At 43.3% G+C, this 14,270-nt stretch overlaps 1 protein-coding gene across 1 annotated transcript in view; it reads right to left on the reverse strand.

The window, feature by feature from the left end:
- Nucleotides 1-1,395: 1,395 nt before the first annotated feature.
- LOC122209090 (zinc finger protein 432-like) overlaps nt 1,396-14,270 on the reverse strand; it is a 51,925-nt gene continuing 39,050 nt past the window's right edge. Inside the window, 3 exon segments of the mRNA XM_042920715.1 lie at nt 1,396-2,486; nt 2,488-2,567; nt 2,570-3,465. Of these exon segments, the coding sequence (XP_042776649.1) occupies nt 2,429-2,486; nt 2,488-2,567; nt 2,570-3,465 (1,034 nt within the window). The 3' untranslated portion in view covers nt 1,396-2,428.

Consider the following 14,270-nt stretch of genomic DNA (forward strand, 5'->3'; position numbering starts at 1 on the left):
TACTACTCACGATAATAAAACCATCCAGCAACTCAAGTAAGTCTTCAGAGCAATTTGCGAATGACAAAAACATGAAAAGTTAACATGCTCCCTATTAATAAAAAATTATAAATTTGTACATAGTCAATAATATTGTAATAACCTTTATCAAAATTATAAAATTATATAAATACAATATATCTACAAAATATATAAAATCCAGTTATAAAAATGATTTTTATAGCATTCATAGAATTACACGGTTATACTGATGGAAAATGTAAGCGGTTGCAGGAGGTAGGTCTGGATAAAGGGTATGAACATAAAAAGGGAGAGACTCTGTGTTGATTACAGTTTTACATCCTGGTTGTGGTAGTGGTTTACATGACTCTCTATAATGTAATAAAGCTGCTTAGAATTACAACCTAAAAAAACAAAACAAAACAAAAACTATGAAAATCTAATGAAATCCAAATAAGGTTAAGGGTTTAGCTAACAGTACACTACCAATGTCATTTTCCTAGATTCAACAACAAAATGTGGTTTACATACTGGGAGACATTAGGTAAAGGATACTAGGGAAGTCTCTGGACTATCTTGCAATTTCTTCTAAGTTAAAATGATTTCAAATTAAACATTTTCAAAAATAACTTGGGGGTTGCCTGGGTGGCTCAGTTGGTTGAGCATCCAACTTTGGCTCAGGTCATGATCTCCTGATTGGCGAGTTTGAGCCCCACATTGGGCTCTGTGCTGACAGCTCAGAGCCTGGAGCTTACTACAGATTCAGTGTCTCCTCTCTCTCTGCCCCTCCCCCGCTTGTGCTCTGTCTCTCTCTCAAAAGTAAATAAACATTAAAAAACAAAATTAAAAAAAAAACTTGGAAGGTGGTTTTATAAAATATCTGGTCATAATTAAAAACTGAGTTAAGCAAGTACAAATATCTGCTATCATAAATTTAAAAGTTTCCTTTTAAAATACTTCAAAATACAGGGCGCCTGGGTGGCTCGGTCGGTTAAGCGTCCGACTTCGGCTCAGGTCATGATCTCACGGTCCGTGAGTTTGAGCCCCACGTCGGGCTCTGTGCTGACCGCTGAGAGCCTGGAGCCTGTTTCAGATTCTGTGTCTCTCTCTCTATGCCCCTCCCCTGTTCATGCTCCGTCTCTCTCTGTCTCAAAAATAAATAAACGTTAAAATTAAAAATAAAAAATACTTCAAAATACTCGGGGCGCCTGGGTGGCTTGGTCGGTTAAGCGTCCAACTTCGGCTCAGGTCATGATCTCACGGTCTGTGAGTTCGAGCCCCGCATCGGGCTCTGTGCTGACAGCTCAGAGCCTGGGGCCTGTTTCAGATTCTGTGTGTCCCTCTCTCTCTGACCCTCCCCCGTTCATGCTCTGTCTCTGTCTCAAAAATAAATAAATGTTAAAAAAAAAAATTTTTTTAATAAAAAAAAATACTTCAAAACACTAAATTTACAAATCATATAATACAGGGTAGTCCTAGAACACTCCATAGAACAATAAATATTAGTCAATGATGAAGAAAGCAGACTAACTTTTAAACTATGGAATTAGTGACAAGGCAACTAGAAAAGGGTTCCCAAGTATCATCTGAAAATGCACATGAGGTGAATTACCTGATGTATACAATGAGGTCAGACTTGCAATATTTAAAAGCACTCAAACAGGGGTACCTGGGTGGCTCAGTTGGTTAAGCGTCCAACTTTGGCCTAGTTGGTCATGATCTCACAGTTTGCAAGTTCGAGCCCCGCATTAGGCTCTCTGCTGTCCACATAAAGCTGGCTTTGGATCCACTGTCCCCGCTCCCCCCACCCCCGGTCCCTCCCCCACTTGTACCCTCTCTCTGAAAATAAACATTAAAAAACCTTTTTTTAAAAAGGCATTCAAATATTTTCCACTTTCACAGGACTTCATTCCTTCACGAGTTCTCTGATATCTGACTAAAGGTGCTCTACACTTAGCATGTTCATAGAGTTTTAATTTCTGTATGATACCTGACCAAACAAGGCAGGATGTATCACTGACATCCTGTCATACTGTCCTCCTAAAGTTTTGCTCCAGTGTGGACTCTCGACACTCACTGAGGTCTTCCTTCTGGGTAAAGGCTTTCCCATGGTCATGGTCAACATGAATTTCTTTAAAATGGTATTTCTACGAACAATAAGCTCACTGATGATCTACGACGATCCCTGATAATAATCTACCTTCCCACTGAAGGCCTTCCTAGTCTCTGTAGTCAACAGAATTTGGCTCAGTATCCACTTCTCCGAATATAATGAAACTAGCAAGTTTTGCTCAAGGCGTCTCCATGCTCAATGCATGAGTTTTTCCAACATGTTTTCATTGACAGAAAATACGAGGTAAGGATCACGGAAGGCACCACATTCACTGTATTCACCAGGTTTACCTCCTGGACGAGTTCTCTGATCTCCTCAGGGCACACATATGACAACAGGCAGGGACACAACGACATTCCAATCTGCTGGAAACAGTGATGTTTAACGAAGTCTTGGTTGCCACAGAAGGCATCACATTCAAAGGGCTTTTGTTTTGCACGAGTTCACTCGTTAAGTAATGAGCCCCGACTCTGTGTTAAAGGAATTTCCAACCTGACTGAATCTACCCGTTTCTCTCGTGTGCATTTTCTTATGTTTAACAAGGTTTGACAAGTGCGAGAAGGCTTTCTCACAATCGCTGCATCCGTAGGGTCGCTCTCCTGTGTGAGTTCTTTGATGGACGTTGAGTACTGACTTTGTGGTGAAGGCTTTCCCACATTCACTGCACTCATAGGGTTTCTCCCCCGTGTGAATTCTCTGATGCGTAACGAGACCGTATTTGTGAGAATAGGATTTGCCACACTCAGCACACACAAAGGGAGTCTTTCCTGTATGACACCTCTCATGTTGTATGAGGCAGATCTTCTGGCTGAAGGCTTTACCACACTCCCTGCATTCATAGGGTCTCTCACCTGTATGAGTTCGCCGATGTATAACGAGGGTGCGCTTTGTGGTGAAGCCTTTTCCGCATTCATTACATAGGTAAGATTTCTCTCCTGTGTGAGTTCGCTGATGTATAACGAGGGTGCGCTTTGTGGTGAAGCCTTTTCCACACTCAGAGCACATGTAAGATTTTTCGCCAGTATGAGATCGCTGGTGCACAATGAGATTACTCTTCACAGTGAAGCCTTTTCCACATTCGCCGCATGTATACGGTTTCTCTCCGGTATGAGTTCGCTGATGTACAACAAGGTAACGCTTCATGGTGAAGCCTTTTCCACATTCAGTGCACATGTAGGGTCTCTCCCCTGTGTGAGTTCGCTGATGCACAACGAGGTTGCTCTTCACGGTGAAGCCTTTTCCACAGTCGTCACAGACATAAGGTTTCTCTCCACTGTGAGTTCGCTGATGTGCGATCAGATAGCGCTTCATGGCGAAGCCTTTTCCACACTCGCCACACGTGTAGGACCGCTCTGCCGTACGGGTTTGCTGAGGCACAGCAAGGCTGCCCTTCGCGCTAGCGCCTCTTCTGCAGTCGTTGGCCAAACAGACTCTGTCTGGTGCGGGAGTTTTCTGATGCTTAGTGAACGTGACATTTCTGGAGAAGGATCTCCCACACGGATCACACCCGCGGGGCTTCTCTCCTCCGCGACCGCCCTCATGGTAAAGGAGCCGGGACCTCCTGATGCACGTTCTCTCACCTTCGATGCATGCTTGGGAGTTCTCCGTGTCAGGAGTCCTCCGATGCTTAAAGACTTGGAATTTAGTGCTGACGTGTTTCGCACATTCGGGGAATTCAATTCCAGTATACAAACGTTCATGATTACCACGTAGAAAAGATTTCTCGCCTCCATTAGAGTCATCGGCTTTCTCTTTTTCACATCTTCTCTTCTGGTTAACTAGACTTAAACTTGATTTCAAAGCTTTTCTACATAAGTCAAACACATGATTTTGTGTTAAGGCAAAATGTAATTCGCTCAGGTGAACAGCATTTCTAAATGTGCTCTGTTCTCCATATTGTTGAAGGCTCTTCAGAAATCTGTGGTTTTGAGAGTGCTCTTGCAGATGACTGTCAACCTTCCCAATTCCTAGGCAAAAAGACAGTAACAAATTGTCTCATGAGAACGGTATGAAATAAAAGTGTTTTAAAGATGACATAGCAGGGGTGACTCTTTATTGTTGATCATATGATCCCAATTTATTGAAAAAAAATTTTTTTCAACGTTTATTTAGAGAGACAGAAAGAGAGAGTGTGAGCAGGGGAGGAACAGAGAGGGAGACACAGAATCCAAAGAAGCCTCCAGGCTCTGAGCTGTCAGCACAGAGCCTGATGTGGGGCTCGAACCCATGAACCATGAGATCAAGACCCGAGTAGAAGTCAGACGCTTACCATCTGAGCCCCCCAGGTGCCCCCTCCATGATCCCAGTTTAAAAGAAAATTATAAAGATGTAAGATGAAATAAATGGAAGATCCAAGGAGAGAAAAGGAGCATATTTAAAGCTAAACAGCCACAAAGAAAAACAGTTCTCATCTGGGGAAAGGAGTATCAGGAGGGGCTGTTTAGGTATCTTCAGACACCCTCTCTGCTGTGACACCTTGTCTTCATGACTAGAATGTAACTTCCTCCACCATTCCCCTTGCTGGTTCTCACTCACTCACCTGCACGGGTTCTATCCTGGATTTCATCCTCTGCTTTCATCCATGCTTCGTCTCTGTGTTCCAACACAGAGAGTGCATCTCGTTTGGTAGCTTGACACCCTGTTCATGAGAAATGACAGAAGACTTAGATGCTTAGTGACTTGGGGTACAGTAGGTCAAGATGGGAAAATACTACATTTTAGAGACGACCAATCTCTCACATGCAAAGATTCTCTTTCAGGATAGAAAAGATTACACTGCTTTGTCTGGGGTCAAGAAAGGGGACCAAACATTGGACTCTTCTCAAGACCACAGCGATGGCAAAGCTTTCATTGAGTGATAGAGGAAAGGCCAGTGCCCAGGCACCTCTAAGTGACACAGGGGAGTTCTCCTCACCCACTGACACCAGGTTCCTGTAGTTCTCCAACATCACATCCCGGTACAAGTCCTTCTGGGCGGGGGCCAGGAGCTGCCACTCCTCCCGGGAGAAGTCCACAGCCACGTCCTCCAGTGTCAGTAATTCCTGTAACGACAACAGTCCTGTTTAATGTGAATTACTTTTAACATTTATTTATTTTTGAGACAGAGAGAGACAGCATGAGCGGGGGTGGGTCAGAAAGAGAGGAAGACACAGAATCTGAAACAGACTCCAGGCTCTGAGCTGTCAGCACAGAGCCCAACGCAGGGCTCGAACCCACGGACCGCGAGATCATGACCTGAGCCGAAGTCGGATGCTCAACCAACTGAGCCACCCAGGCGCCCCTGATGTGAATTACTTTTATCAACACGGAAGAAGCATGAGGGAAGTTGTAATCACCAAAGCCTCATCCAAATATGTTTTTTTTTTTTTTTTTGAGAGAGAGATGGTGCAAGTGAGCAAGGGGCAGAAAAAGAGAGAAAGAGAGAGAGAGAGAGAGAGAGGGAGGGAGAGAGAGAGGGAGAGAGGAGCAGGGCTCACCTGAAGCAGGGCTCAGGTTTACCCAAAGCCAAATGCAGGACTCAAGTTCACCCAGAGCCCGACGCATGGCTCGAGCTCACCTGATGTGGGACTTGAACTCACAAACTGCAAGCTCATGACCTGGGCCGAAGGCAGAGGCTTAACTGAGCCGCCCAGGTGCCCCTATATACTTTTCTTAAATGCATTTTAGTGGAAGCAAAATCCTATCGTTCAATATATTTTAGCACCATTTTCTTTTTCACTTATTTATTTTTCCTTCAACTTTTTATTTAAATAGTTAGTTAACATACAGGGCGATATTGGTCTCAAAAATAGAATTCAGTAGTTCATCACAGGGCACCTGGGTGGCTCAGTCGGTTGAGTGTCCAACTCTTGATTTCGGCTCAGGTCATGATCTCATAGTTCAAGAGTTTGAGCCCCGTGTTGGGCTCTGTGCTGATAGCCCAGAGCCTGCTTGGAATCTCTCTCTCCTCTCTCTCTGCCTTTCTCCTGCTTGCTCTCTGTATATCAAAATAAATAAATGTAAAAAAAAAAAAAAGAATTCAGTGGTTCATCACTTACCTACAACACCCAGTGTTCATCATAAAAAGTGCCCTCCTTACTTTCCATCACCCAACTAGCCCACCACTCTCCCACTCCCTCCATTAACCCTCAGTTTGTTCTCTATCCTTAAAAGTCTCTTATGGTTTGGGCCACCTGGATGGCTCAGTCAGTTGAGTGTCTGACCTTGGATCAGGTCATGATCTTGGAGTCCTTGAATTAGAGCCACATGTTGGGCTGTATGCTGATAGCTCAGAGCCTGGAACCTGCTTCGGATTCTGTGTCTCCCTCTGTCTCTGCCCCTGCCCTGCTCGCACTCTCTCTCTCTCAAAAATAAATAAACATTAAAAAAAAATTAAGAGTCTCTTTTGGTTTGTTTCCTTCTCTCTCTTTTTCCCCCGTTACCATATGTTCATCTGTTTTGTTTCTTAAATTCCACATGAGTGAAATCATATAGTGTTTGTCTTTCTCTGATTATTTCGCTTAGTATAATAATATACTCTAGCTCTATCCACATAGTTGCAAATGGCAAGATCTCATTCTTTTTGATCGCTGAGTAATATTCCATTGCATATATATACCACTTCTCTATCCATTCATCAGTTGATGGACATTTGGGCTCTTTCCATACTTTGGCTATTGTTCATAATGCTCCCACAAACATCGGAGTGCATGTGCCCCTTCGAATCTGTATTTCTGTATCCTTTGGGTAAATACTTAGTAGTGCAATTGCTGGGTCATAGAGTAGTTCTATTTCTAACTTTTTAAGGAATCTCCATACTGTTTTCGAGTCGCTGCTCCAGTTTGCATTCGCATCAACAGTGTAAGAGGGTTCCCCTTCCTCCGCATCTTTGCCAACACCTGTTGTTTCTTGTGTTGTTAATTTTAGCCATTCATTCTGACAGGTGTGAGGTGGTATCTCATCATGGTTTTGATTTGTATTTTCCCTGATGATGAGTGATGTTGAGTATCTTTTCATGTGTCCATTAGTCCTTTGGATGCCCTCTTTGAAGAAGTGTCTATTCATTCTTCTTCCCATTTCTTAACTGGATTATTTGTTTTTTGGGTATTGAGTGGGTAAGTTCTTTATAGACTTTGGATACTAACCTTTATCAGATATGTCACTTGCAAATATCTTCTCCCATTCCATAGGCTGCCTTTTAGTTCCATTGGTTGTTTCCTTTGCTGTGCAGAAGATTTTTATCTTGATGAGGTCCCAATAGTTCATGTTTGCTTTTACTCTCCTTGCCTCTGGAGATGTATCTAGTAAGAAGTTGCTACGGCCAAGGTCAAAGAAGTTGCTGCCAGTGTTCTCTTCCAAGATTTTGATGGTTTCCTGTCTCACATCTAGATCTTTCATCCATTTTGAATTTATTTTTGTGTATGGTATAAGAAAGTGGTCCAGTTTCATTCTTCTGCACGTAGCTGTCCAGTTTTCCCAACACCAGTGGTTGAATAGGCTTTCTTCCCCACACTGGATATTTTTTCCTGCTTTGTCAAAGACTAGTTGACTACATAAGCACCATTTTCAAATACTATAAAAATAGGCAAATAACACCAGGACAAATAAAATATTTTTACTTTACAAGAAAACTTCACAGCCAATATGACCATCAACCAGACCACATTCACAGTTTATAAGATAGTATTTTTAATAAATGTAAGAGAGTAAGAAAAACCATACAAGGTATATCTAATGCAAAAAGACCACTAAAGTTGATTAGGAATATTTGGGGGGAAAAAAAGAAACTTCTAATAGACAAACATACATACACATACATCTATCAGTAGACAGAAAACAGCACATTAGATACACTGCAGTAAGCTGGAATATAACTGAAAAAATTACCAAAAATGGACCACAGAAAAGAAGGTTAATGTAAGAAAGAGATTAATAAGCATACAGTGTCAAAAGATCTGATATATACCAGCTTATAGTTTCTCAAAAATAAAAGGGAATACTGGAGAAGCAGTATCCAAAGACCTAAAAGCTGCAAAACTCACAACTAATTAAATACTCCAAACCTCAGATTCACAACTCCCAAAAAACTCCAAGCAGGAAGTCTATACCTCAACGCATTAGACTATGATACACCAAATGCAAAGGGAAACTATAAAAGCATCCAGATACAAAAGCCAGATCACCTACAGCAGAAACAACCAAATTCAGAAAAGAATGCAATATTCTTTTCAAAGCCCTGATTTTTTGTGCCAAAATGGCCAGGCATGAAGGCCATTTGATATTGAAACACAGGACTCTCCTTGTGAAGTGTGGACAGCATTGTGTACTCCTAGTCACGGTGACTGTACTCAAGACTGTTGCCAACCTAGGAAGTTCACCTAAACCTCACTGTCCAGAGTTTTCACTGAGGCCTCATGATTTATGCATGATTTACTGAAACACAGACTACATCACTGAACTCAATCTCCAGGTTCCTTCCCCTTCCTGGAGGTCACCTGGTTCAAAGCCACAAATCACATGGTTGGTCCTTCTGGCATGGACAGTCCCGTCTTGAGTCACCTCATTAGCACAAATTATTTAGGGCCTACATGAGTCACTTCATTGACATAAACTATAAAGTGTGGTCCCCGTGGCCCATGATGAATAACAAAGACACTCCAATCACACAGGTAATTCCACGGGTTTAGAGGTGACCTCATACAATTGTGCGTGTGAATTCCATCTTGCTAACAGAACCTGTCCTTTGATGACTTTGATGTAACAAGTGGCATGTTGGGGGGCCCATGTGGCAAGGAACTAAAAAGTAAGAATCTTATACGAGCAGACAGGTAGGAACTGAGGATCTCATCTGATCGGCCCTTCTGGAAATGAATCCTGCCAAAAACCCAATAAGTGAGCTTAGAAGTGCATCCTTCCCCACCTGAGCCTCCAGATCAGACGCCACCCTGGCTTACACCTTGATTACAGGCTCAGGAAAGAGTGTGAAACAAAGTACCCAGCAGCAACATGACACAAAATATTTGGCTTTTGGCCCTGGTTCCAAGTACAAAGAACTCTGAAAATGCCTAGAATCTCCAGTGTTAAGTGTTTTTTGTGTGCTAATGAGATGACTGGTAGCCCAGGCTATCACACCACTGCAGGATGGGGGCTGGATGCCAGAAGAACAAACCCATGATTACAGGGTTGAACTTTTGGCCACGCCTCCCAACCTCCATAGAGGGGAGAAGGATTGGAGATGGAGTTTACGTGGCCAATGATTTAATCCATCATGTCCACATAACGAAATCTTCACAAAACCCCCAAAACTACAGGTTCAGCAAGCTTCCTCCAAGTTCATTAGCACATCGAGGTCCTGGAAGGGTTGCAGTCCTCCACACTGTCCTGAGAAAGGGACCATGGAAACCGTGATAAATTTAGAGCCCATCAGGGGCACCTGGATGGCTCAGTCAGTTAAGCGTCCAACTTCCGCTCAGGTCATGATCTTGCAGTTCATGAGTTCCAACCCCACATCAGACTCTGTGCTGACAGCTCAAAGCCTGAAGCCTCCTTTGGATTCTGTTTCTCCCTCTCTCTCTGCCCCTCCTCCACTCACACTCTGTCTCTCTCTCTCTCTCTCAAAAAATAAATACACGTTTAAAAAAAAATTTAGAGCCCATCAGTCAGTGCAGGAGACCAAGACTTGTGATTGGCATCTGAAGTGGGGGCATTTTGCTGGTCTGCAGCCTTAAATCCGTGTAACCAGTTGCTAACTGCAGGTACTCAGTGTCAGAGAATTGGAGAAGTGGTGTTGGAAGAGATCCAATATCTGGTGTCAGGAGGAAAAAACCTCACACGGTGTCAAAGGTGCTATGAGTAAAAACAACACAGTCTAGCTAAATCATGTTAAAATTATTGACCACAGAAAGTATGAGATTAAAAAAAGGTGTTGTTTGAAGTTGCTAAGTTTTGGAGTAATTTGTCAGGCAGCTGAGAAAAACTCACTTCTGTTTTTCTTTACACACTCACACAGAATACCTCAGTGACCAGATGTGTGGGTTTTCCACACCAAGAAATTCTGGCACCAACCACCTGGAGTCGACATAGACCCCACACGTTTACTATATTGTAAAGGACATTTTACAGGATACAAATGAGGGGAGCCTGGCTGGCTCAGTCGGTAGAACACGCAACTCTTGACCTTGGGGTCATGAGTTTGAGCCCCACGTGTGGCACAGAGTTTACTTAAAAATTAAAAAAAAAAAAAAAAAAAGGATATGAATGAACAGCCGAGATGAAGAGGCACCTAGTGAAAGGTCTGGAAAGTCCCAAACCCACAAGCTTCTGTCCCTGTGGAGCTGGGGTACGCCACCCTCCCAGAATGTAGATGTGTCTACCCATCCAGAAGCTTTGCAAATCCTGTACTTTTGCGCTTTTTATGGAGACCTCATTGCATGGGCATGATCTAATAATCAATTACTAATTCATTATCCAGTACCTCTCCCTTCTCAGGAGGATGGCGGGTGGGGCTACAAGTTCCGCGCTTCTAATCATGGCTTGGTCTTTCTAGTGATCAGCCCCCACAGGGGACATCCAGGAGCCCACACCAAGAGTCACCTTATTAGAACAAAAGATGGTCCTATCACCCAGAAAATTCCAAGAGATGTAAGAGCCCAGTGACAGACATTCCTATCACCAGGAAATTATAAGGGTTTCAGAAGAACTCTTGGGCATGAGCCAGGGTAAAAGACTAAGTATTAACAGGAACCAGGGGCAGAGATTTACATATATATATGTTCTTATTTCATAGCATCAATACTTAATGAATATGGGAGATAAACTTTTAAAGAAAGAACTTATGAAAGAATAGAAGAAAATACGGAATGTTTATAGCACAAGTAAGAAACCATGAAGAAAAAGACTAACACATTTTAATTTGAATAAAAAAATAAAACTTTTGCATGGAGAAAAATATTAAGAACAAAAGCTAAAAGACAAGGAAAATTCTAGAAAAATATTTGCAACATATAAAAGGATCAATATACCACAAGACAAATAATATAAATCAATAAGATAAAAAAGTTAACTTTTATTTTTTTTAATTTTTTTAATGTTTACTTATTTTTGAGAGAGAGAGACACAGAGTGTGACTGGGGCAGGGGCAGAGAGAGAGGGAGACACAGAATCTGAAGCAGGCTCTAGGCTCTGAGCTGTCCACACAGAGCCCAACGTGGGGCTCGAATCTACAAATGGTGAGATCATGACCTGAGCTGAAGTCTGACGCTTAACCAACTGAGAGACCCAGGCGCCCCTAATTTTTAAAATGAGCAAAGAAGAAATAATCCAAAAAAGCAACAAAGAGACATGTATCTGACCCTCACAACTGATGAGGAAAATGCAAAATGAAATAAGGCAAGAGAATATTAGATCCTACAAACTGAAAAATATACAATTTGATAACATAACAACAAGTGTTGGCAAGCTGTGGGGCACTGAATGCTATTACATACTGCTTTCTATCAACCAGGCACTGTTCTAAATGCTTTGTCTAGATTAACTCACCCTCCCTCCCTCCCTCCCTCCCTCTCTTCCTTCCTACATATCTGTCTATCTATCTATCTATCTATCTATCTATCTATCTATCTATCTATCTATCTATCTTTGAGAGAGACCAAGCACATGCTCGTGCTCATGTTCACGGGAGAGGGGCAAAGGGAGAGGGAGAAAGAGAATACTGAGCAAGCTCCTCACCCAGCATGAGCCTGATGAGGGGCTCCGTATCACAACTGTGAGATCATGACCTGAGCCTAAACCAAGAGTCAGATGCTTGGGGGGCCTGGGTGGCTCAGTCGGTTAAGCAACTGACTCTTGATTTCGGCTCAGGTCATGATTTCACAGTTCAGTTCGTCACTGACAGTGCGGAGCCTGCTTGGGATTCTCTCTCTCTCTGCCTCCTCCCCGGCTCATGCATGAGAGCTATCTCTCAAAATAAAAAGACTTAAAAAAAAAGAGTCAGATGCTTAACCAACTGAGCCCCTAGGTTAACTCATTTTGTTTATTTATCTACTTACTTACTTATTTTTATAATTTATTTATTTTTGAGAGAGAGACAGAGCACAAGTGGGGAAGGGGCAGAGAGAGAGGGAGACGCAGAATCCAAAGCAGGCTCCAGGCTCTAAGCTATTAGCAGAGCTCGACACGGGCTCAAACCCACAAACTGCAAGATCATGACCTAAGTCAAAGTCAGACACTTAACCAATGGAGCTACCCTGGTGTCCCTTATTTATTTATTTTTAGTGTTTATTTATTTTTGAGAGAGAGACAGAGTGTGAGCAGGGGAGGGGCAGAGAGAGAGGAAGACATAGAATCCAAAGCAGGCTCCAGGCTCTGAGCTGTCAGCACAGAGCCCAAGGCAGGGCTCAAACCCACGAACCATGAGATCATGACCTGAGCCGAAGTTGGACGCTTAACTGACTGAGCCACCCAAGTGCCCCGATCCAAACCCTTAATAGGGAAACACACTTTCCACTTACTACTGCCAAATCTCTACTCAAACTCCACTTCAATTACCTATTTATGGAGGACCATTTGAAAGTCATGCAACCTTTCCACTTTCGTAGGCCATTTCAGTGGTTTTATTCCTGAATAAAATCAGACTGCTATGAAGTTGGTTCCCTGGGTCACCAGACTATGGTGCTCTGAAGAACTGTATCCTCTGAGCTCTGCTTGGCATATGGCATATTCCCAGAGGAGGCCCTCAGTAAGAGACAGCTATAGAAAATCTGCTTTTCCACTTACCAGAAGGCTGTGGGTGAGGATATACCCCAATGATCCCCTCCCAAGACATCCACTGACGAAATTTCCCAAGACCTAAGTGACATAAACTATTGAATCCCCCAAGAGACTGGTCTGCCTGCCCCACAGAGTCAGTGGACATCACGTAGCTTTTCATGTCCGTCTGGTTGTGATGTCTGTTAGAGATACGAGAGGCAAAGTGACAGCTAATGTAACCCACAGTGTTCCTATGTCATCCTTTAGGATGACGCCTGTGAGTAATATATTCCTGATCTCACTTTGCCCTGCTTTTGAATTCAGGGTCTAAGTTAATTTCTCCCTAGAACCCAAGTATCCCAGTTTATACTTCTTTTAGTTGAATTGATTTTTTCCAGGTCACCACAAATATGTCAGAAAACACAGGAAAGATGTAGCAAAAGAAAATTACCTGGGCCTTGATCATTTTCTTCTGTGCTCAGGAAGCAGTAACATGGATTCTATGACTTTGGTGTCTCCTGCATCTGCCACGAAGTTCTTAGAGTCAGAAATCTTGGTGTCCCCTTGAAGTTCTCCCCAGAAGCAATGATAGCCAAGTCCAAGAACTTCCTCTTTCTTCCCTCATTCCTTCACTTGACCTCTCTTGCTCCTGGGGACCCAGGACCTGTGGGGTAAAGAGCAAACGGACTTTGCCTACACATTCGCCCTGGGCCCAGGTGTTGTTACTGCTGCTATGCACTTACCTTAAAGGACCCCAATATTCCCAACGGTTCCTTCATTTGGTGCCCCTGAGGCTTTCACACCGTAAGGCAATAAAGCAGGGGAGTTCTAAATGTGTGAAAGGTATGCCTTTCCTCTGTGGAGTGGAAGTGGCATGGCTATTAAAGGGGAGTTGGGAAAGCAAAAGCAGAAGAGCACAATGCCTCAGAAGCAGGCGGATTATCAGGCACATCCATTCAGGACATATGGAAGGTTCCAAAGATCTGGACAATGTGCATTTAAAAAGCAAATGTGGGGGCGCCTGGGTGGCTCGGTCGGTTAAGCATCCGACTTCGGCTCAGGTCATGATCTCGTGGTCCGTGAGTTCGAGCCCCGCGTCGGGCTCTGTGCTGACAGCTCAGCCTGGAGCCTGTTTCAGATTCTGTGTCTCCCTCTCTCTGACCCTCCTCTGTTTATGCTCTGTCTCTCCCTGTCTCAAAAATAAAATTAGAAAAACGTTAAAAAAAAAAATAAACAAATAAAAAGCAAATGTGGCCAGGGGCGCCTGGGTGGCTCAGTCAGTTAAGCATCCAACTTTGGCTCAGGTTATTACCTCACAGTTTGTGGGTTCAAGCCCCTCATGGGACTCTGCACTGACAGCTCAGAGCCTGGAGCCTGCTTCAGAGCCTGTGTGTCCTTCTCTCGGACTCTCCCCTGCTCCCACTCTCTCTCA

The sequence above is a fragment of the Panthera leo genome, chromosome E2 (genome assembly GCF_018350215.1).
Source record: "Panthera leo isolate Ple1 chromosome E2, P.leo_Ple1_pat1.1, whole genome shotgun sequence".
Classification (NCBI taxonomy): Eukaryota; Metazoa; Chordata; class Mammalia; order Carnivora; family Felidae; genus Panthera; species Panthera leo.